Source organism: Salvia splendens, chromosome 22 (genome assembly GCF_004379255.2).
Source record: "Salvia splendens isolate huo1 chromosome 22, SspV2, whole genome shotgun sequence".
Lineage (NCBI taxonomy): Eukaryota > Viridiplantae > Streptophyta > Magnoliopsida > Lamiales > Lamiaceae > Salvia > Salvia splendens.
The window spans coordinates 3,149,468-3,174,656 of record NC_056053.1 but is presented as its reverse complement, the minus strand read 5'-3'; the positions used below and the strand labels follow the sequence as shown (position 1 = coordinate 3,174,656).

Here is a 25,189-nt window from a genome sequence, read left to right as displayed (position 1 = left end):
TTGTAATATAGTTTGAGTTTTAAATTAGGCCATACAGTACTTTGCAACTACTTGACAAAAGCTACGTCATATTTGTAATTCTTCTATGGTCAAGGCCCTTTTAAAGCAAATATGCCTTGGTTATAAGAATAGAAACTACTATTAACACAGCAATACGTGAATAATGATGGAAGAATGAAACTTCCCATTCCTATAACAGAAGAAAAAAACTAACATGCATATCAAAATGATGTATTCATTAGATCTGAGCTAGAACAAATGAACAATGCAGAATTGAGTTGTAACCATTATTTGTATTTCTTGTAATCTAAAAAACAAAACATCTGATCTAAGAGTGTAAAACAATGGTTGGATCACCAATCTGAGAGAGAGAATGCTGTAAATCTCATCCAAGAGCAAACATCGATCGTGAAAGAACACATGGAAACATCGATCATATGATTAACACAGTATAAGGAATGCACCAATTTAGCTCCTTCAACGAGACCTTTCAATGCCCGAAACAGAGTAGCTTCATCATACACGATCCAAAAACATCTTCCCAAAATTAAGTCCCACCTCTACTTTCAATGTATAGACTTTTTTTTGCATATTCTTCATAGTAGCCGGCTGAGAGACTTAATTAGCAGTTTCAAGTTCTTTCTTGTGGCTTCATCCCCGGTAAATCCCAATATATCAGAGCTTATGTTCTGCACATATTGGTTGCTGGTAAATAAAACAATAATTTTGCAACAAGTATAATGATAATAATAGTACATTATAAGCTCTGTGATCAAGGCAGAATCTTAGCAAACATACCTCAATGTTCTTCAGTGTGAAAATGAGAGTGTAGATAGACTTCTGAATTAGTTCTGTGTTCTCTGGAGTTAATATTGATGATTGGACCTTTCTGCATATTCCACATACTATGCATCATCAGCCAATTTTCAAAGAACCGATGATCAAAAAGCTCAATGCCATAAACATCTTTAATTAGGATAAATTATTTGGCAAGAATCTCGTGAATTTGAAGCACATTATAGTCATGGGATACCTATGTCAAAGATTTACGGACTAGGTTAAGTAAATGACACACAGGGAAACAAAAGCTGGACACAGCTTCAAGGTCATAGAAAGCTGACGACTTTCTATAAAAAAAAATAACATCTATTGCACATTTAATGATGTAATATAATAAAGGTTTGCGGAATTTTATGCGTATATAACACTTCATCTCAAAACCAAACTGAAGACTAAAGTCTACCTCAGATCCTCAGAAGCTCGTGTAAGGCTTTTGGTTAAATTCTTGGCTTCTTTCAGCAAACCACTATCATGAACTTCAGCCAGTAAAGGTTCTACATCTTCAGCTAGAGCTTGAATCTGAGAAATCACTACATCAGAGACCGGATCTTGCATGAGATACATTCCATGTACATAATTTAACAGAGCATAGACCCAAATTCAGATAGAATAGAAAAAAATATTTAAGATTCAGAGCAAGATATTTGTTATTTTTGAAGTGTCACAAATTTAGAATCACTAGCCCATCAATTCTAAGATAAAAGATTGTTTAGAACTGAGATGGCACACTGTAAATTATTAATAGTGAAAATGTCACCAAACAAGCCAAAAGAAGCTGACTGTTGCTATGATAATAGAGCAACAGTGAGGTAACAAAAAGCACATGGACTGTACCTTTGTAAGTAAAGGCCTCGCCTCTTCAACAACAGCCGCAATCTGCTCAGCCAAGGAATAGGTATTTGCCACACCTATCCCTTCAACTTCACGCCCAATGCGAGTAAATATTCCAACCAATGCATCCAAGCTCACCCCCTGGCGCCCCTTCAACTTTTGCCTGTCGCACACAATTAGACCCTCTTTGACACAACCAGCATGAAGAGGCCCAACCGATGGCACCGGAATGGGGTCTTGTGGTGTGATATCAATGAGTGTTTCCATAAGAAGACCGGATTGATTGACTTCAACCACCGAGTTCCTTGGTATTATTACTTTATCATCTTCAATCTGGAAGTATCAACATCAAAAACTCAGTGATTGTCAGAACATAACAACACACACATTGAAGCCACAGGTGGAACATATGTCTCACCTCAACTATAGCCTCGATATTCCTCAACGAGGGGTTCACACGAACCACATTGCCAACATTAACCCCTCTAATCCTCACAGGCGTTCCGGTACAAATGCCGGAAGCCTGATCGAACTCGAAAACAGCCAAGTACTTGTTAAACTTTGATCTCAACTGAAACCCCCTCAACCAAGCCAAGCTAAATGCCAACAAAAACGCCCCGGAAATGAGGAACAAGCCAACTCCACCCTCCCACACACTTTTCCCCCCAAAACCGAAATCACTCAAAGGCCTCAGAGTTTGCTTCCAAATTGCCCTAGGAACATCCAGAGCCAGCGAAAGGAGGCTCTTCGATTCACTCTGAAGATTATGATCCGCATCAGCAGATGATGAATTGGCTCTGATAGTAAGAATTTTCCTCTGCCTATTTCTAAGAGGAGTAGTCAGACAGGGCAACGAGCTCAATGCAACATACTCTGAATTAGGTTTCGCAGAAAAATATCTCAGAAGCAAGGAATTCGTTTCCATGTTCAATTCAACTCTAGATTGAGAACTTATAATTCAATCCTATAGTTGAAGATTGTGGATTTCTGGATACTATCCTCAATCATTGACATTGATCAACTGCTAAAAGAGTTGCTGAAATGAAAATTCACGGCTTGCATCAACCAAAACGCAGTAGAAATTAAAGTAAAGTAGCTGGTGAATGCAGTGGAAATATTAAGAATGATTAAATTATGGAAAGCTACAAAGGAAGAGATACCATATAGCTTTGATTCAGGTTGGAAGCTCCGGAGAAACCAATCCCTAGCCTGAACCCCAGCGAGCGATAGAGAGAGAGAGTAGTGAGAAGGTCGCAGTGACGAGAGCTAGAGTGAGATATGGGCTGGGCCGTTTCGATAAGTCAGTATTTTGATTTGAAGCCCATATGCTAACTATATGGATTACTAAATTAATCTCAGTTTACAAAAATAACTATCCCTTTACACGTACTCTCTTTTCGTCTATAAGTTTCATTTTTGAACAGTTTTAATGCATATGATTAAATAAACTGAGAAAGACAAAAAAATTTAAAAAAAGTCAGTAAGTATGAAAGAAAGAGGAAAAGTGATAAGAAAATTTTCATAAATAGAAATAATATTAATTCTGATGGACGAAACAGTAGAAAATCAGGACTGTTTTTAATAGAATGATAGAGTATTTATTTTATAATGAAATATAAATTAAATAAATTAGTCTAATGTGAAGTCGCCTACTATTAATAGTAAAAGTATAATAAGAAGTAGACAGAAAGAAACAGCAAAAATGATCTCCTTTTATCAAATAAAGAGAGTATAATCTCAACTTTAAAGTACTAGGCATTAATATAATGTTTTTTTTAAAAAAAATTGGTTACTTTATATTCTATCGGTCTCGTACATTTTCTTTGAAGTGATAGTAGGCATTAAAATAATGTTTTTTTAAAAAAAAATGGTTAATTTATGGGTGTTCGGGCACGAGTATGATTCGACATTATATATATGGGTGTTCGGTTTGCAAGACTGTATCCCGTAATTAAATTTATAGTGTGTTTGGTTCATAAAATTCAATCCCACGACTAAATCCTAGATGAATAATCATGTGATAATTAGTCATAGCTATTCCCCACTAAAATAATCTCACAGCTCAATCCTAGATTATATCATAGTACTATTATTTTATCTTGGAAATCGAACCCCACCTTTTATGTTGGCCTAAAAATCTTCACCTATGACATAATAAAATGCAAATTGGTCTTAACTAATTGGCATGCAATTTTCTCCGATCGAACCAGCACCAGCATAGCCCAAAAACTCGTGTTCTTATCATAAGCTTTAAGAAAAGGGATAGTTATTTTTTTAAAATTACTCTTTAAAAATTAAAGTTATTTTGAAAAATTCAGTTGGGTCGAGTTTGGGTTAGGCCGGTTTGATAGAAGCAATTTAAATACTCGCGTTGCGATGAGTGCTTTTTTTTCTTTTTTACTACTACTACTACTACTATTATTATTATTATTATTATTATTATTGAAAAAGAAATAGTGAAAAAGTCAAATTAGTTGGTCAATATATGATAAAGCAACCTTAATTATCATTATTAATTTAATTAAACATGTGAACCCTTACCGAGTTATGACATATCCAACCTCGATTAAAAATTTAAAAAGCAAGCTGAAAATAAAAAAACGAAAAATAATCACATTAATTAAAATATAGTCGTTTGTTTGATTTTAGCTTGGAACTAGCCTGCTTTCATTAGCAAAAAAAATAAAAAAAAATAAAGCTCAAATCGAAATAAAGTGCTATTTTGTGTTTACATATTATGAACGTGATCAAAGACCATATGAATTATAATTTGGTATAACATTTCATTAATTTCGGTAACGACATTCACATTCTTTAGAATATGAGAGCATACAATTATTGAACAAATGACAATAAAACAAAGAATTCTTCGCTAAGAAACTAGAGAAAATAATAAATCAAAGGAAAAAACTGATCGAATTGGATATGTGGTTAAAAATAAAAAATAAATAATAATAAATGAGCCTTCATATGCATAAATCTTTAATGCCCAGCTCAATCCTTAACTCCTACGATCGGTTTGGCATCCGTATACTTGTTTCCTTCCCCTGGGCTCGGACCCGAATCCTTAATTCCACCGAGCGGTTTAGCATCTGTATACTTGTGTCCTGCCCCAGGGCTCGGACCCGAATCCTTAACTCCTCCGAGTGTATACCCATCCACAACCATGTGCCCTGCCCCCGGACTCGGCCCATCCTTTGCTACGTCAGGCGAAGGCACTGCACTCAGACGACGCGCATCGCTCACCAACACGATCGAGCTAGCCAAAAGGAAGAGGGCCAATATGTTGATCGTTTTGATTGCCATTTGAAATATTGAATGTAGGAAAATCAATAAAATTATTTCAAGTGATTTTAATTTGTTTTTGTAATGATCGATATGGTAAAATTGATCGTGGATGCAAGTATTTATACTAACGATTTATTGACTAGGAGTGACGTGAAATAATTTTGGGAAGTTGCATGGGTGTTTCATGAGTTTTGAAAATTGAAAAATTAAAATAAAGAGTCTAAGTTGGGTACGTAGCATTTGTCATAGGAAGAGATGAGTTTTATTTGCTTATTGAGGTTGCATGTTCTCTATTCATGCTATATGGATTATTTTGGTTTCTATTTTAGGGACCACGACCAACATGTTTGAATTCAATTTTTTGGAATTTAATTTTTAAGGTGGATTAGAAAGTATTGCATGCTTGCTTATGCAATAGTGTTGTTGAATAGTTGTAGGTTGTCGTTCAAACTAATTATCCACGTGTGCAATTGAGATTTCTGGCTGCTATGCATTACACAATTTCATAGTGGACTTAGTTTGGTCGCCTTTAAGACAAAAAATATTTGATTGTACACTGGTTAATAATAGGAAAAAAATGATCGATTTTTTTATTCAAAAATATTACTTTATTCGTTCTTACTCTGACATATTTTTCTTTTTGGATGTTTCACTTTAAATAACACATTTATCAAATAGAAATGTCACTTTTTTTTCTCAATCATATTTCATTATTTGGACGATACACAATAATGTCATTTCATTTTTTAGTAAGTGGATTACACATTTCACTAACTCATTTTACTCATAATTATTATAAGAGTGAACTACACATTTAGTCTCTGGCTATTGAGCTTATAACACCGCCGACTCCTGACAAAAAAGAAGTATTACCATAAATTCCTATAAGAGTGAACTACACATTCTTGTTTCTATTTCATTCCATAAATTCATTGTTGTTTCTCTTTTAATTTATCATCCACTATATATTACTCTACTCGTCCACCGTTATATGTCACTAGTTTTCTTTTAGGCCCGTTTGTCAATACTTGTCATACTTACTTTTTACTCTTTTGGAAATTGTTGGACCTCACATTTCACTAACTTATTTTCTCTCATATTTTATCGTAAAACTATATAAGTATGACTCATGTTCCATTAATTTTTTCGACCTACTTTCAATTAAATTTCTTAAGGCATCCGCAGTGGTGCAGATGTCCCGGCGGAATTCTCACTGCCACGTCATAAGGACTTCTCATTGCTCTGCCACGTCATACGGAATTCCCTTTGCACAGTGGCGGAATTCTCGACGGAATTCCCACATAAAAAATTCACAAATTAACCAATTTACGGAATTAAAATTTCGACGCGAATACGGAGAAAACGAACACACGTTATTTCAAAAAAAATTTAATGCAAAGGCCGGAATTCCATGACAGTCCACGCAATGGCGGACGTCGGGACGGAATTCCGCAGAAGGCCGCGGACCTGCGACGTCCTCTTCCGAATTCCGTATCCACGCGTGTGTGGCCTAATGGTGGACGTCCGCCACGGAATTCCGCCACGTCCATGGGAATTCCGCGTCGAAGTCCGCCATTGCGGATGCTCTTAAACTCGTGTCAAATCAACACGTGAGGTTTAATGGTGGTCGGTGGACAGAGGGAGTATGATCTATTTTCGGAAGCATGCATGCTTACTTATGCAGATCATACAATATGTTTCGTATGCTAAAATATTAGCGAATGTTTATTGTATTTTCTCTCATCAATATGATTTAGGATCGATTTGTGAATATGTGATTTGAGCTTTGAGGTGTTTTCCTTTAGATGGTTTTCTTACGTCATTTATACAAAGATTAGATTATAATCTGTGTAGTTTTTTATTTAATTACCTCGTTGCCTAGGATGAAAAATCAAATAATCTATGTTGTACTAAATGTTGCGACAACTTATTGAGAATTGGTCTAAATTTGATATTCAAAACTAAAACAAGTCAAAGCTGAAGAAATGAGAAAACTAAATCTGACATGTGCGAGTGGATTTTCAAGCAGACTAATCTACACCAAGCAATTGGCCTCATATGGCCGCACCACACATTCTCAATACTTTATCTAGAACTCAATCGTAAACAGTAACCAATTGCATATTAATGTCAAATATAGAACTTTTATTCTATTAAATGGTGGCTGTTGAATTGATTTAGTTGAACTTAGTGTGTACCAATTACAAATTTTTGTATTCTATTAAATCCTTATTCATTATTTGGTGTGCATATATTCCAACAAGGGTCCATCACTCTAGTTTTACTTAAGCCCAATTTAATCGTGTTCTCCAACTAACTAAAATCCTAATTAAATATATCCAATTAATCCAAACCCAAATAAATCCAGTCCACTTAAACCCTAACCAAATGGAGTACCCACTAACTAATTACATTGGATTGGCAAGTTAGTTGATGAAATATTTCTCCTCCAATCAATAGGTCGAAAGTTGAGTCATCAAGTGAGTATATGGAGAACCGCTATAGATACTCGTAAAAAAACAAACCAATCAAGACATTTCCTCTCTCATCGATTGAAAATTGAAATGGACATCGTGGAACTTATTGGTTCTGAGTTGTTGAGCTTGGCTGTGATCATGTTCAATATGTTGAGCTTTGTGTTCGACCTCTTTAGTTGATTAATGATAATGTGTTCGATCTATTGAGTTTGGTTGCCAATACTCCAAATTTGAGTCTATAGATTTTGGAATATCATGATAATGTGCATCAACAATGCAATGTATGCTGCTTTTCCAACTTCATTTTTCAGGCTGTAGGAATGGCTGGGTGCCTGAGTTTTCCAAATTACCATAATTCATGAGACCATATACTCCACAAAAATACAAGTATTTTATCCCAATTCAAAAGGCACACATACAAAACCATGAGGCAACAAACACTAGACAAATTTAACAAAAAAAACAACACACCATGAGCAACTTAGTCTCATCTCGCTCCATCCATATCCAGCAACGAAAACACCTCACTCCCATTAGGCTGGCTCGAAGCCACACCGCTGAACGACCCGCTAACCGAGTCGTCCCCCTCAACGATGAAGCTGTCCGATGGCAGGCGCTGAAGGGCCGGCATGGGCACCCCCCACGACACCTCGGTGGTGGAGTCCTCATACGGCTGCCTGGGCACGGCCGAGTGCTGAAGCTGGCGGCAGTACTCCAAATCCCACAACACATCCACCATATTAGGCCTATCAGCCCCATTTTCCTGCAAACACTTCTCCACAGTCTCCCCAAACTTCCTCAAGGAACTCGGATTAATCCTCCCCTCAAGACATGGATCCACAACCTTCTCCAACTCCCCTTTCCTCTGCCACACCATCCCCCAATCCGCCAAGTTCACCTCATCCCTCGGCAGCTCCTGATCCACCGCTGGCCTCGCGCATAGCACTTCCAGCAGCACCACCCCGAACGAGTACACGTCTGATTTCTGCGTAAGCTGCAGGCACCTAAAGTACTCCGGATCAATGTACCCGAAGCTGCCCTTCACCTCCGTACTCACATGAGTCTGATCAAGCGGCCCAGAATGAGACAGCCCGAAATCAGCCACCTTCGCCACATAGCTCTCGTCCAACAAGATGTTCGTCGACTTGATGTCTCTATGAATGATCGTCCCGGTCGAGCCAGTATGCAAATAATCAATCCCCTTCGCTGCCTCGCAGCATATCCGCAGCCTCTCGTCCCACGAGAGGCTGCGGATCACATCCCCGTACAAATGCTCCCTCAAAGTGCCATTCTCCATGAACTCATACACAAGTATCATCTCGTCCTTCTCGTCGCAGTAGCCAATGAGCGAGACGAGATGCTGGTGTCGGATCTTCGACAAAACTCTTATCTCCGTGTGAAACTCCTCGAGCCCCTGCCCGTGCCCTGCCTCGCTCCTCTTTATAGCCACTCTGTTTCCGTTCCTCAGCGTCCCCTTGTACACCTTCCCGAAACCCCCCTCTCCGATCATCAGCTTCGCGTCAAAGTGTTCCGTCGCGAAGAGGATCCCGGACAGCGGGATCTTCAGCCCGAGGTTCAAGTCACCAAATACTGATGACCGTGCAGTAGTCCTACTATGAGTACTCCCCAACGGCCCATTCGAAAAACCCTTCCTGAATCGAAGAAACATTACACCAAAAAATACTATAAAAACCAACACCAATCCACCAAGACAAGAACCAAGAATAACAAACAAGCGTTTCCCAGATGAAGCACCATCTTCAGAATCAGAGGCCTTTTCTGTAAGTAGCTCCATTATCTCCACACCGTTCAACATTGCGTTTCGAACATCCGATTCTGAGTTGGGGCCAACGCTTACATTCATAAAACCGGAATCATCCGATTCCACCACATGATCTATATAAAAGGGAGCTGCCCCCTGAGGATATCTATCCCAGGGAAACACATTATAATGGTAATTACCATAGATAAACAAATAGAATAACAAATAGAATTTAAAGGTCTCATTCGAGGTAACACTAACAATGTCACAAAAATGCAATCTCAAGAGATGGTTAACTCCCTTCTTAACCTCAAACCGCCACGAGATATTATCGGAGCTATTAGTATTCATCATCTCTTTAGCAGTAACGTAAACATTATCAGGAGCAATAAATTCCGTAGCTCCACCACCCTGATACTTAATCTCATCGGTATAAATATGGGGCTTGGAAGTGTTTCCGGGGAGCAAATACGGATCATCGGGAACCCAATACCTCATCAGCGTATCCGTCCCCCGCTTAACGTCTCCTACTCCGACGTTAATCCGATGAAGAACCCTGAAATTATCCAACACGCCGGTAAAGTTTCCGTGACTTCCCTGCTTAGTCACGCGGGGAATATGAAGCGTAGCATAATCAGGAATTAGCTCTTGCGGCGCGAGGAAGACTTCGATTGCGTTGACGAAAGCAAAGGAACGCTCTTTTTCACCAGGTTTGAATTTGATCTTCAGCTTCCCTGCGGAGGCCTTGATCAGGAACTCTTCGATGAGTGGGAAGACGCCGCTCTGGGAGGTGAAATTGGAGAGGAGGGAGAAGCCGGAGGCGGAGACTTGGAAGAAGGGGTTTCCGAGGGAGGGGAAGGGGAAGAAATGCAAGCGCAAGACGTAGGTGCCGTTTTGGTGCAAATTGAGGTCGTAGGAGGATGGTTTTGTGAAGATTCTTGCGGTTTGGTAGAGTGGGAGGGTTTGATTTGAGGCGGCGGAGGTGGTGGTCCCGGTCAAGGAAAGTGAGAAGTTGGAGGGATTCTCGTCGCCGGTGAAGTTGCGCTTGTAGGTGAAGATGGAGGAATGGGAGCCGCAGTTGATGAAGTAGTAGTCGGGGAGAGTGTAGGAGGATGTGGGGAAGAGGAGAGAAGAGAGGTGGAGGAGAAAGGTGAGGGAAAGTGATGAGAGTATGTTGGTGTTGGGATGAAGGAACTCCATGCACGATCGGCAATTATTGCAGACGAGTTCTGGAATGGAATTGATTGAAGGAGGGAAGAAGATAAGTCGAAGAGATTGACTTGAAGTTGACTTGCCCCTCACTGTTATGGATTTATTATTCTAACCTTATATGCTTTTTGTAACGAACAGTGAATTATATAAATAGTACCCAATTTTTCACTTTTACGCTATATGATTTTTGTTTTATGCTTCCTCTGTTTCACGTTAATAGAGTCATTTTACTATTTTGAAAAGTTTCAAATTAATTAATCGAGTCATTTCTATTTTTTACATAAAGTAATTATCTCTCTTACTTTATTTTCTCTTCATTTCTTTTACTTTATATATCACCTACTTAACATACTATTCTTAATTTCTGTGTCGAGAAGAAACACTGACTCAACTTATTTTAACACAAGAAAATTCCCGCAAGTGTACGGGGCTAGTGTATCATAAAGTAAGCAAGAGTATCGTATCCCACATAGACAAATTGTATAAACTCAAGTACCACGGACCGACGTTAACTACTATCTAGACAAATCAAAAGGTTTGGTTTTGGTACGTAACTATTAAACATAAACAAAGTAAAATAAGAGACAAAAGATCAAGTTTCAATAAGAGAACGAGGTAGAGCTTTGGATCCGACTACAATACCCACAATGTAAACCAACTCAACAACTTTGATTACCCGTTGAAGTCTCTAGGATTAGTAGGAAATCGCTATTCTAGGCTAAGCCCCCTCTCGAGTGCACTCAACCCGTTGATTAACTATTAATATTGAAGTCTCCTTCTAATACTTCACAATTAACTCCTATACCCAAAAGATTCAAGTCCTCACTCTAGAATTCCTTCTCTCGAATGCAAATTATCTAGGTGTTGTTCATTCTTTTATCAATCCTAATTAGGTATCTCTCGATTACTCAAAACTAGGTCAATATATCCAATTGGTAGCTAGGCAATTGAATTGAAAGGCACAAGAATGAAACAAAATAATCACAAGAGCATAGGTAATCAAAAGCTATTGAATCAATCACAAGTATTCATTGTAGTCTTCACCAAAACTCTACAAAGGATTTAGCTACTCATATCCAACTCAAAAACATAAGAATAATCCATAGTCATTGAATTAAACATGAAAACCAATGAAAATACTCCCAGGGATGGATTGAATGGCAATTAGTCTTCGTCTTCAATCTTGTTGAAGATTGGGACTCCTTGTCTCACAAATCCGCTCTCAAAACCTTCAAGAACTGTTGTTGGGCGTGTATGATGTGTTGAGGTCGAAATCCTAGGTCTCTTTTTATACCCAGGGCGGAAATAATAGCAATTCAATCTTCGCAGAACACATCGCCCGAACGGCCGATTTTAAGTCGCCAAAACGCCCGGTCGGGCGAACTTTCTGGAGTCGCGACCAAAACGCCCGGTCGGGCGTTTTCCCCTTTAAAATCGCCCGGTCGGGCGTTTTCTCTGGAATCCTCTAAAAGCATTGTCTTCGTCTTCGAAAGGGCTTCGCGTGAGTATCTTGCACGCCCCCATCGGAGTCCGGATGAGAGAGTTATGGCTATTATACGAAAGTCGCGCATTGAAGCGCGCTCGATCAGGCGATTCTTCCTTCAAGCTCGTTTTCAAGTCATTTTCACCTGTTTTAGCTCCAAACACTCGACAAACTCGTCAAAACACTTATGTAGTGAATAATGGGTGTAAACTCAAGTAGTATGCTACAAAAACACTGAAATGTTCACGTTAAACATCCAAAATACTTGCTAAACAACGAGTTTATCAACTCCCCCAAACTTAAACACTTATTTGTCCTCAAATAAGAAGTAGAAAACATAGAATGCGAACTCGTGTAAGTATGTTGGATTGTCATCACTGCCTCAGTAAAAGAAAACAGAATTATCATGCATCAATAACTTCGCAAACTAGTACACCAAAATGAACATTGCTTCATGCTACTAGCACGTATTCCACTTTGTCAATTTGCCCTCACAGGATATATAGTGTGATAAATTTTTTTTCTTTCTCTCACTCTCAAAGTGTATATGTATAAAATGGACCTCTCAAATCAATCAAAAATGTATAGCTTACCATAAGCTTGCTCGAAGTCTAGACTCTCCTCTGCTATGTTGTGACTACAGATTTAGGATCCGAAAGGTCTTTTCTAAAGGTTGTAATGTAAGGCTCTTTGGTAAGGTGAGGAAATATTTGGCTAAAAAGTGACTAAACCCAATTATAGCAAAAGTGATCAATTTCACTACATCAAACTTAGTACCCCACCAACCATTCGAATCTCAGTAAATTCTAGACTTTGTCAAGATTTCTTCTCACTTCCCAGTTCCTTTAATTTTTTTCTTTTCAAGATCTTTTTTTTATACATCCTTTCCCCTTTTTTTTATGCACAACCAATCCTTTCATTCAAACAAAGATGTCTATGCACTTTTCACAAGTAAACGCGCTACTTCTCTTTCTACCTTATCTCTCCAACTCTTTTCACAAAATATAAACTAAAATTCACCAAGAGTGTATGGATATTCCCTTTTATTTAGCTTCCAAAGAAAAAGGCTTTAAAGGCTCAAAGTGGCTAGCTAGGGAAAAAATATATTGAATAAGGTCATAAATTTGGATATCAAAAGTAGCTAAAAAGGATGGCCTAACGTCCTCTCCTATTCCTATAATCACTATGCAGACTCAAGAAGACCGCGAGCAAGTTCTAGAAACATATAACATAGTTGATGAAAAATCACCAAGGGTCCCGACGGTTCCAGTTCCGGTTCAAAAAACTGCCGGTTCACGAGGCGGTTCAAAACCGCCGGTTTTTGGCCTGAACCGTCGGTTCCGGGCCGGTTCGGCTGTTTGTAAAAAAAAAATTTGCATTTTTTTTTGTTTATCTATGAAATGTGCGTAAATAAAATTAAAAAAACACGATGAAAATTGCAATTTTATTGAGATTACAAGTTACAACAATTACAAATCACAAAAAACTTGAAGTCTTGAAGTCTTAAATAAAAATTTAAATACAACGAGACTACTTGTCTACAACTACAACGAAGCTAATTACAAATTACAAAAAAGACTTGAAGTTCGGAACAATAAATTTATAAGACTCAGATCAAATTCAGTGTTCTACCACACCAATGTCATCTTATTTTAGTAAGACTTAGAAATATGAGGACTGACAATGCAACCTTTCACAATAGGTAGTCTATGCCTATCTGGGTTGTGAAATTCTTATTTTTTCTTTATTCAGAACTGACTGTGTTACCTTAAAGTGGACGACGCCCACAACCGATCTACTAAAACAAAGACTTAGACTTTGTTAAGTTACTTATACATTTAAACATGCAATAAACATTAATTAAATGTAAAACTAACAACATTATGACAAAAATAATCGGTTGCATCCATTGAAAAATAAAATAAGAGTTTTTACAGTATTCAATCACTCGAAAGGTGATTTCTGGTATATACAAACTTTAACACCATCTTTAGGCGGACATAACCTAAATCCCTTCAAGCTATTGGAGAAATCGTCACCTGAAACGAACAAAAGAAAACGATATTACTTAAGAAATTCCCATTTCATAAACAGAACTTTAATGAAAGTGCTGCTAGGCAAAGATCATAACATACAAACTCGATATTTCTGAGATCCGGGAAATTGACAGCAACTATGGCCATTGCAGCATCATTTATAGCTACTTGCCTCCAGATCTCGGGACTTCTCTCTCTTTTGTCAAGCATGCCTCTTTCTTCTATCTGTGTGGCTTGTAAAAAATCATCAGTAGTAATCTGTCATGAGCGCGTCAAACATATTTGCAAATATGGAACCATTGATGATGATAAAACACAAATAAAAGACAGGCGTATAAATATTCCATAAAAGAACTTCGACTCGCTCATGACAAACTAACAATCTGTGCCTATTTTAACAGCGGGGAGTGGCCAGTGAAGGTTTTCAAGTGAAATACCTCTGTTCTTTCATCGCGCATCATGTCGATAGCAGCAACCTCGATAATGTTGGCCAGCTGAGCACCAACCATTGCATCAGTCATAGTTGCAACAGCCAAATAGTCCACGTCAGGGGCCATTGGTTTCTTCCTAGCATGAACCTGAAACCAAACAATGAGACCGCGTAGACCAATTGAAAGTACTGCTGATGGAAGGAAACAAACCGCACCTTCAGAATTTCAACACGGCCAATCAGTCCAGGCTTGGGTATGTGTATTTTCCGGTCGAACCTCCCTGGTCTCACAAGTGCTGCATCCAAAATGTCTGATGGTAATGACTTCTCCTCTGCCTTCGAACCCATCCAGGCACACAAGAAGCTAGAGGATCGATAAGGTATTTTTTATTAGAGTCGAATCAGATCATTACTGTGTCACAACTATAAGCAATCAAATATGTGCAAGAGACCTGATTTAAAGTAGCATCACGTTCTTGTCCACCAGACCCCTTAATCAAACAGTGTGCCCTTCCAACAGCATCCAGTTCATCGATGAAAACAACGGATGGAGCCTGCAAATGCACGACTCACTCACATCACATCACTTCCACATATATAAGCTCTGTGAAATTAAGAAAACAACAATGCATGGTCTTTAATGAGCAAATGTAGTCGGAATCTCATAAACAAAAAAGGAGCAAATATTAGAATTAATGAGCAAAGAGAGAGAGCAAACATGTTCTGATCTCTCATCGAACTTATAAGAAATGGTAAGGCACTCAAGAATGGAAACCACCACCCCCCCAAAAAAACAAGCTAGCTCAAAGGTGGAATCATAACAAAATATTAGAATCAGTGTTGTTAGGGTCGCGGGTCGGTCCGGGGCGATGAGGCTGGACCCCGGGTCGTGGGGCGAGGGACCCACGAATCGGGGCGCAAAATTATTTATTATTTATATATTAGTAATAATAATGATTAAATATAAGTCACTAATATATAAATACTTATACTTACATAACAGGAAGAGAAAATATTTAAAATTCAATCTGACATTGGGTAGAAAATAATTATCGAAGGAATTATAGTCTATTTACTTGTTTTGATATTTAATTAATGAATTTTATAATTAAGTTATTTTAGGAAAACATGAAAAGTTGGCAATAATAATAAATTAATAGTATAAAAAAGAGGAAAAGTAAAAGGTTGAAATGATTAGAGGCAAAAAGAGGCGGTGGGTGCCTAGGTTTTATCAAAAGGACTCCATATTAAAATACTAATAAAATAAAAAAAAAGTTTCAGCTTCCTCCCTCTTTACACAAAAATGGATTCACGCCCCCTTCGTCGACCCAAACGCCCCCACCGCCCCAGGCGTGCCCCGACTGCCCTGATCGCGCCCCCACTGCGCCCCACGTATCTCGCTCGGCTCACCCATGTTGGGGCAAAGCCGGCCTCGACCCTGGCGACCCGCGCCCCTGGCGCGCCCCGAGCGCGTTTTTAACAACACTGATTAGAATTTAGGAATCGAGTATCAAAAGCATTCCACGTTCTGACTAGTAAACCTATTTGCTTGATCCAATGAAGTCCAACAATCACCATAATCAGATAAAAAAGGAATTGAAATCTCACATTGTCCCTTGCTTCTTGATATAGCGCTCGTACACGAGAAGCACCAACTCTCACATATATTTCGACAAACTGAGATGCAGATATGGAGAAGAAATTTACACCTGCCTCACCAGCAACAGCTTTTGCTAATAATGTCTTCCCCACTCCAGGAGGGCCACAAAGAAGTATACCACCTGACGTATTCCAACCCAACATTAGGCAACATATATTTCTACTTCCTCTACCAAATTGTTGCACAGATCATATATTATTCACATCTCAGACCCTAATACCCCTAATCAATTTTAAAATGTAAAAGAATCACAACAAGATTAAAACAGAACAAATCATAAGTTGATGACACAGAAGCTTCATGATCTGTAACCCTAGATCCATGTACCCCTTGTTAGCAACAAAGGAAGCTCATCCACAAAGAGTTTCGAAGAAATAAGTTTTGCACCAAGACCAAGATAGCTAGGGATGTGCCCACAAAGAAACCACACAACTAAATTTGGTTGTTCATTCACTTATTTGTGATGGGCATGCTCCAGACAAAATTCAGAAATTCAAACTTCTTTACTAAATAAACTGGCAAACGAGAACCTATACGCATAAGATTACCTCATTATAGCATCCTGGCAATCCCATATACTACTATATTACAGCCTAGCTAAAAACAAACAGTCATAGAGATATATTGGAATTGCAGAGTTAGATAGGTTATTCATCTAAAGTATCTACGTATTCATATAGATACAGCAGAGATAACTAGTTCAAATTGAATTCCCACACCAGCCATGGCCGATGGGCCATAACTAGCTTTCTCTCATCACCAACTTGTCTTGTTAATGCAAATGTCAATCATAGTCCAAGAACACATGTCGTTATTGTTATGGTTTTTAACAAGATAACTAGGAATCGGTTTGGTCACTTCAGCATTGTATCCTGACCTGGTATTTTAACACCACGCCTGCGATACATGTCCCCAAGTGTAAAGAACTTCACAATCTCTTCAAGCTCAAGACGGATTTTCTCAAGCCCTGCAACATCTGTAAACTTCACATCCACACCTCTCTCCAAATACTGTGGAAGCCTCCTATTCTTTGCCTGCCTAACACGAGCACTAGACTTCATGAACTGTTTGGCCATTTGCGAGTAAGGGTTGTCCTCCCCTTTAGCTCCCCCTTCCTCGTCATCATCTTCTGCCTCCATCCCCGCCATTTCCCTTTCCAACTCCCTAATCTTCTTCTTCTCCTCCGCCTCCGCCCTCTCTATCTTCAACCTATCATCATAATCTTTCTTCTGCCTCTTATAGTTAATAACAACGATTCTGTAAAATATATAGAAGAACACAAACCCAAGAACCGTTGACACATTCGGATCACTAGCTAATTTATCCCATATGTTAAGACATATACTCCGAGCTCGAGATCTTTCTATTTTTTTCCAGCCCATTAATGGAATTCCATTTTAATGAAGGAGAGTAGATTTATTCCGAATGGGGGAGTGACGCACAAGGGTTATGCGTCGTTATTAATGAAACGCACTGCGTCGTTCAAGACGCATAAGTATTATGCGTCTTACCCTAATAATGCATAACCCTTATGTGTCACGCTGGTAAGTATTCCCGCCTATCACGTGGGTGACTCGGGTTCGATCCCTGGCAACGGCGCATTTTTTTTAGTGAGTAGTATTTGATAAAAATGAGTTATTCTAAACATTTGTTTTTGGCAAATAGATATTACTCTTATAAAAGAATTAATTAAAGAAGTTAATTGGAATTATTTTACGAATTTGATAGACACTTCGCATAAGCTTCTTTTGTTACAAACATGTCTCAAATAATTTCATTTGTATAATGACTTCGTATTGATATTTCACCCTGATATTGTTAACTCATCCTTAAATTGCTAATTACAATCAAATCAAGCACAAGATCATTCAATCAAATCAAGCACAAGATCATTCAATCACGAGTCTCAATATATTGCATAAAAAATTGTTATTAATCTCATTTAGTAAAAAGTTAGTTATAAAAAATTGTTATTAATCATATTGATATGTTTAATACATTACATTGATATTCGATCAAAAATCTTAATTTTAATAGTTTTCATATCTTTTTAAATTTAAATAATAATAAAACGAAATTATACATATAAATTTATAAACCACTAGATCTCTACAAATCTTATGATTTAAAATTAATTGTAGTTAGCAATTAAAAATAGAGTTAACAATTGATTACACCCCTATCATGACATATTGTTATTTGTTAGAAGAAGATAGATACAACCCCATACGTCTTCATTTGCATTTTCTTTAATACGCCAAATCAGGGTGGAATATCAATACGAAGTCATTATACAAATGAAATTATTTGAGACATGTTTGTAACAAAAGAAGCTTATGCGAAGTGTCTATCAAATTGCATTTTCTTTAATACGCCAAATCAGGGTGGAATATCAATACGAAGTCATTATACAAATGAAATTATTTGAGACATGTTTGTAACAAAAGAAACTTATGCGAAGTGTCTATCAAATTCGTAAAATAATTCCAATTAACTTCTTTAATTAATTCTTTTATAAGAGTAATATCTATTTGCCAAAAACAAATGTTTAAAATAACTCATTTTTATCAAATACTAATCACTTAAAAAAATGCGCCATATCAATACGAAGTCATTATACAAATGAAATTATTTGAGACATGTTTGTAACAAAAGAAGCTTATGCGAAGTGTCTATCAAATTCGTAAAATAATTCCAATTAACTTCTTTAATTAATTCTTTTATAAGAGTAATATCTATTTGCCAAAAACAAATGTTTAAAATAACTCATTTTTATCAAATACTAATCACTTAAAAAAATGTGCCGTTGCTGGGGATCGAACTCAGGTCACCCGTGTGATAGGCGGGAATACTTACCAGCGTGACGCATAAGGGTTATACGTCATTAGGGTAAGACGCATAATTCTTATGCGTCTTTGAACGACGCATAACCCTTGTGCGTCATTAACCAAAGACGCATAAAGGTTGTGCGTTTCATTAATAACGACGCATAACCCTTGTGCGTCACTCCCTCATTCGGAATAAATCTAATCTCCTTCATTAAAATGAAATTCCATTAATGGGCTAGAACAAAAATAGAAAGAACTCCTCCGAGCTCTCCCGCGCTTGGCGCAGAGACGCCTCGTACTTCACCTTCATCTCCCTTCTCTTTTCCCTCTCCTCCATCTTCTTCTGCATCTTCATTGCCTTTTCCATCATCTCCCTGTCTTCCCTCATCTTCACCAGCTCCTCATTTCTCCTCCTCTTCAAATCCTCCCTCAAGTTCTTCAGCTCCAACGCCTTCTTCGACTGAGGCTTCTGCTTCACCAATGAAAACAACCACACTGGAATTTTCGACAAGAACCCAAGATAAGGCTCTGGAATATCAGGCTTCTTCAAAGACGGACTATACGCATTCATACAGATACCATCAATCTTCAGCTCATCCCACTCTTTCCAGAATTTAGAATCACTCTCAATTGAAGGCAAGACAACTCTAACCACTTTATTATCCTCCATAACCACCAAAATCACCTCCGGCCGCTGCTGCAGAGGCGCGCTCGGCGGCTTGATAATGTGCTTAACTTTGTTTTCTCTCTTCAAATCCAAGACTTCGCTGTAGGGAAGCCTCAGCGATACCACGGGGAGCCCCTTTGTCCATTTCAGCAGCTCCTCTGGGGTCAAATACTCGGTTTTTTTCCCCAATCGCTTCTTCTCCCAGACCTTCGGCGCGGCGGAAACGGCTTGCGGGATTGCGGCCGAGATCACAGTCATTGTAACCGCATACTTGACTAATTCCATTGGAGCTCTCTTCGATTTCTTCGACTCCTCCTCGGCATTTTCTGTGCTGGCGCTCAGACCCCGATCCCCCCTTATACAGCCCAACTCCGACCAGTCTCCGCCCCAGACCAAGCCAGCACTGCTCTCCAACTCCAGTCATGCCGCCGCACCACTGTTCTCTGGAATTGAAATTTGACGAAGACTAGGGGTTACTAGTTTTGGGCTATTAATTTTATTATTGGGCTGCTTTTTAATTTTAGCCTTTTGATATAATTAGCCCAATTCCCAAATCATTTATTATTGCCGCCACAATTGCACAATGTAGAGCTTGGGCGAGATCTGTCCATGGTAATGAACTAAAGCTAGCTAAATCGATAAATAAGGTGTTGAAGCAGGTACAATGGCATGCTCCCCCGGATGGGTTTTGTAAATTAAACTGTGATGGGGCAGTGAAATATGATTCTGAACGTGCGGCTTCAGGAGGGGTATTGCGAGACTCAGCAGGAGAGTGGGTGTTGGGTTACACAAGGCACCTGGGAACATGCTCAGTAGTGCAAACTGAATTGTGGGCAGTATATGATGGGCTTAAGTTGGCGTGGCAACGAGGGATTAGAAATATACTTGTGGAAAGCGACAATATGGCAGTTGTCCATGTGCTTAATGACAGGAAATCGGATGTTAGCGTCTTATCACTCGCTAGAAGTATAAAAGGTATCATGCAAAGAGAGTGGAATGTGAAGATCGCTCATGTGTTTAGGGAAAGCAATCAAGTTGCAGACTTTATGGCAAATTTGGGTGTGAATATGCAGCCTGGGCTAGTGTTGTTTGACGAGGCGCCGATTGAGACGATGAATTTATTACTGAATGACCGGCTGGGTATAACCCATGGCCGTATGTGCCCAATGTAGGGGCGGTGTTTGAACTTTAGGGTGATTCCCTCTTCTTGTTATAAAAAAAAAAAATTGCTCCTCACAAGTTCACGCCTGGTCAGGAGAGCACGGCCTGCCGCCGGATCTTTTAAGCTGTGCTCCGTCACCGATTAAGGCAATTATTTTGATGGATAGCAGGGTATGTAAATGTTCACTATTTTATAAAATTATAAAATTAATTTTATCATATAAAATAATCTTATTTTTGGCGGTAGTTCATCTCTATATCATGTTTCTTAATTTTATTTTCCTCAATTCGTCTTAATTTGTTTGGTACTTGGATTTTGCCCACTTGGTAGTTTGGTAAACTAGAATTAGTATAAAATTATTTGTATTGTGCAAGTTGTGGTTAGTAAATTTAGTAATACATGTATATATATTATCTAAGAAATCTTGTTGTTGTTGGTTATAGTTATGTATTTGTATTTTTCTAAAAAACTAAGGTATGATTAAATTGCAAGTGCTTCAAATAATAGTACTAGTATTCTTATTAAGAAAGATAGATTTGGGATAGAATGGAAGACAAAGGGATGAATGATATCTTAGTTATATACACTAAGAGAGAAATTTTCATAAAAGAATTGGAAATGAGACTATCCTTCGCATTTCAATGTATGGTAGCTTGTCGAAAATAGTAGTTTGTCGTAAAAGTTGTACAGACAATGCATGTAAAATTAAATAATACTATTATTTATTTTATTTTTAAATTTCAGCCCCAGCTTATTTAATTTTCTGGTTCCCAGCTTATTTAATTTTCTGGTTCCGTCAGTGACAATATTATTGGTTGCAAACTCATATCTCATTTTAGAATGAGAAGGTTCAAAGCAATATATATAAGTGTTGGTGAACACTGTGATCGTGATCGAAAAACAAATTTGTACTTTTAAACTAAGGTGTAATGCGTAGCTGAAGCTGGCAATATCAAACTAAATGAAAATTTTTAGGAAACAATAGTAAATTGTATATAAAATGCACATGTGATGTTTGGTTGTACATGTCAATAACATACCGCCACTAGCCACGCAACACCATCTACAGGCATTGTATTTATGAGTCGTTTGGTTAGCATGACAAATCATGTTAAATGTTATTATCATGAGTTAACCTGCTGTTTGGTTGCTTTGTTTGATAACATGAGGCCCGATGTCGGCCCGTCAAAGCCCGAACTGTTCATCCAAATAACATGTGTTTCGTATCAGCATTTGAGGCACCGATTATAATCATGCCTCGACTCCCGTGCCCGATACAGCATCAACATTTCCATTTTGCCCTCTATACGTGATTTGAATTTTGGAAACACCTCCTCCAATAATTCATCCCCAAACCTTGTGTGAAACCACTGCAGACACACCCTACAATTGAAGCCAGAGATTGTTACAACACTTGAGGACTCCATACCCCCACGCACAAAAGGTAGGCCAAAATTGTTGTATTATTCCCCTCTATAACAATTTGGATCGGTGTTTGTATATGGTCACAAATGCCGTCTGAATTTTGCGTCCACATCCAGGGGGTCGGCGTTAGGGATCCGATTCGTCCACCGGAATCGGTCGACATAAACATCAGCAAGTTTTCGCCCAAATTTCAGACGGTTAGTTATTGATGCTCCAGTTCATAAACAATCGACTCTTTCCATTTGTGTTTTTATTTTTTACGTGCTTGATTTTCCAGATCTCCTTTTGTGCTTTATTTTTTATGTGCTTGATTTTCCAGATCTCCTCTTGTTCTTTATTTTTAGGTGTTGAGCTTTATTATTGCTAAGAATTTTTAATCTCTATTAGTAGTATATTGGTTTATAGAAATGGAAGACCAGTTTCTCTGCAGAGTAAATAGTTCTCGTTAGTATGCACACAGAGTTTGTATTGACAAGTTGTATCTGTTCATAACTTGAGTTTGCAGCCAAATTTGAGTACGTGTATGTGCATCACATGACTGTGTATTCGTTAGTAAAGTGAGTCTTTACTGAATCTAGAGTTCTCTAAAGGCAATTTTATGTTTTTGTGCCCAATATTCATGAATTTCATTCTGATTTTGTAACATTTCCTTGGTAGTTGTAATTGAATTGCTCGTGATGGCCCGTATTGTTCGTGTACCCCCTTCCGTTAACCTGATGGTGGAAGATATACTTTTTTTGTTGCGTATTCAACAAATCATCATTCTGTACTTATACTTGAAAAGAACAAGGCGTTTTACACGTCGTGTAAGAAATCACCAAGTTAGGTATTCACTAATTGAGCGAATCCCTCCACAAGTGAGGCATATGAACAGGCTCACTGCAGTTAGTGATGTCGACTGTTTTTCGAACCTCCGTATGGATAGGAATGCATTTGGACGATTGTGTATTCTTTTAAGAGACCGTGGTGGACTACGGAATGGTCGATTTGTGTTACTAGAGGAGCAAGTAGCAATTTTCCTAGGCATTTTAGCCCATCATAAGAAAAATAGACCTTCTGGATTTGAATTTCGTCGTTCGGGTGAAACCATTTCTCACTATGTGCATCTTGTACTTAAAGCGGTACTCAAGTTGCATACAATTTTATTGCCTCGGCCTGATCCGGTGACAAACAATTGTGTTGATCCACGATGGCAACACTTCAAGGTAATCTAACTTTAATTTGCACGATTTGCATTCAATTCTTGCAGTTTGTTGGTAGTAATATATTGTTTTCATAATGCTGGTACCGAATTGCAAATAGGGTTGTATTGGCGCTTTGGACGGCACTTACATAAATGTGCTCGTAAGGACCTTAGACAAGCCACGATATCGCACGCGAAAGGGCCAAATCGCGACCAATACTCTTGCTGCGTGTGACCGCAATATGAAGTTCTTATACTTTTTACCCGGGTGGGAGGGATCGGCGGGTGACTCTCGAGTGCTTAGGGATGCTGTCACTAGAGAAGGTGGATTGAGAGTAAACAAAGGTGTAAGAACAGGATACTGTGATTATTTAATCCTTGTAGTATTCATTTTTATCTTTTTCCCATTATTTACACTAGCTAAATACCCCATCGTATGTTGGCACTTTTATAGGAACTTATTATCTATGTGATAATGGATACGCAAACAGTGAAGGATTCCTTACTCCGTATAAAAACGTGCGCTATCATTTGAAGGAATGGGGAGTCGGGACCCAGCGTCCGCAAAATGCACGAGAATTGTTTAATCTAAGGCATACTAGAGCTCGTAACATAATTGAGAGGGCCTTTGCAGTGCTAAAGATGAGATGGGGTATCTTACGGAGTGCTACTTTCTATCCGATTAAGATCCAGATCCGGTTAATCATGGCATGCTTCCTGCTACACAATTTCGTACGGGGTGAGATGCACAATGATCCAATTGAGCAACACGTTGACGGAGATACACAACCTCTGGTCGATGAGGAGATTCATGGTGACCTAGAATTCGTAGATCAAGTAGAGCCAACTTCAGAATGGAACCAAATGCGGGATGACTTGGCTAACTCCATGTGGAGTAATGTGTGTTTTTATGTGACTTTTCCAAATTTAATTTGGTTAATTTTGCCTAGAATTGTCAGATTACATCTGTTATATAAGCAGTATCTTATTGTGAGGTTATTATAAATAATTACATATTTTCTCAATGTTTTTTGTTTTGTAGCGAGCCAATGTCGACGGTAACTGAAGAATTGGACATGATACCCGAGTGTCTTTGCGGCGGTGGCAGGATGAAGTTGTTATGTGCTGGGAAAGCGGCCACACACGCCGGTCGTTACTTTTATAAATGCCCAGCCGATGATAAACATTCCGGGTCTTTCTTGTGGTGCGATGACTACCATTCTCGGATAGGGGATGGCAAGCAACCGACATATGTAAAGAGTCAACTTTATCGGCCTAATAAACATATGAAGTACAGGGAGGAAGCGAAAAATAAAAACATCATCAAGCAGGGTAGTGATTGTGGGGTCTGTGGCCGCTGTCGCGTTGAAGCTCGGGTGAACCTCTTGTTGGCTGGCTTGGGTTTAGTTTTATTATTGGTTGGATTTGTGCTAGGGAAAATGGTGTAGTTTGTTTATGCAAAATGTGCAACAAAGACTCCAACTTATTATGTAGTTTTCTATTCATGAATTATGCTGTTGCTATGACATTTGGTGAATCACCTACATGCACTTATATTTTGAATTAAGTTGTTTGTAATTTGTATATTATGTCTTGGACGAAAAGTGACTTATTGACTAATATTTATGGGGTAGGTGTTGTAGCTTTTATGTTGTAGCTTCTTTTGCGGGATATGCAAACTCACTTCAATGAATCATCTCCAATCCTACAAATGGGGGATTTGATTTGATTCAACTACATCAATAGCCGTATAGAAATGAATGAGGGGTAGATCAGAGTGATGGAGTGTAAGAATTCTGCTCATAAATGAGGAAGAAGAAAGGATTCTATAAATATGAACCTCATTGGTGGAGCAACTACACAGTTATATATTTTCTCTCTTTCAACTTAGATAGCGTCAAATGG

The 25,189-nt window shown here is 38.5% G+C and overlaps 3 protein-coding genes and 1 pseudogene across 6 annotated transcripts; 1 reads left to right on the top strand and 3 right to left on the bottom strand.

Moving 5' to 3' along the window:
• Positions 1-219: 219 nt before the first annotated feature.
• LOC121787675 (protein TRIGALACTOSYLDIACYLGLYCEROL 2, chloroplastic-like) lies at positions 220-2,965 on the bottom strand. 2 transcript variants are annotated; one of them, XM_042186480.1, is made up of 6 exons: positions 2,832-2,965; positions 2,090-2,707; positions 1,675-2,004; positions 1,244-1,359; positions 799-889; positions 220-689 (listed from the first exon to the last, which is right to left on the bottom strand). In XM_042186480.1, the coding sequence occupies exons 2-6, from the start codon at positions 2,594-2,596 to the stop codon at positions 597-599; spliced, it is 1,137 nt and encodes a 378-aa protein (XP_042042414.1). In that variant the 5' UTR covers positions 2,597-2,707; positions 2,832-2,965; the 3' UTR covers positions 220-596. The 2 variants fall into 2 exon arrangements, with proteins under 2 accessions (XP_042042414.1, XP_042042415.1); XM_042186481.1 differs by having other exon boundaries at positions 2,090-2,954.
• Positions 2,966-7,782: 4,817 nt separating this feature from the next.
• Positions 7,783-10,488, bottom strand: LOC121785860 (probable receptor-like protein kinase At5g24010). The gene has a single exon (XM_042184328.1). It carries the CDS (start codon positions 10,396-10,398, stop codon positions 7,924-7,926), a length of 2,475 nt encoding a protein of 824 aa, XP_042040262.1. The 5' UTR covers positions 10,399-10,488; the 3' UTR covers positions 7,783-7,923.
• A 3,345-nt stretch (positions 10,489-13,833) lies between these two features.
• LOC121787882 lies at positions 13,834-21,749 on the bottom strand (annotated as a pseudogene).
• Positions 21,750-21,760: 11 nt separating this feature from the next.
• Positions 21,761-24,887, top strand: LOC121787359. Of its 3 annotated transcripts, none has more exons than XM_042186071.1 (5): positions 21,761-22,120; positions 22,218-22,298; positions 22,759-23,306; positions 23,404-23,629; positions 23,739-24,887. In XM_042186071.1, exons 3-5 carry the CDS (start codon positions 22,779-22,781, stop codon positions 24,287-24,289), a joined length of 1,305 nt encoding a protein of 434 aa, XP_042042005.1. In that variant the 5' UTR covers positions 21,761-22,120; positions 22,218-22,298; positions 22,759-22,778; the 3' UTR covers positions 24,290-24,887. The 3 variants fall into 3 exon arrangements, with proteins under 3 accessions (XP_042042005.1, XP_042042006.1, XP_042042004.1); XM_042186072.1 differs by having other exon boundaries at positions 22,218-23,306; positions 23,739-24,184; positions 24,327-24,887; XM_042186070.1 differs by having other exon boundaries at positions 22,218-23,306.
• Positions 24,888-25,189: the final 302 nt, after the last annotated feature.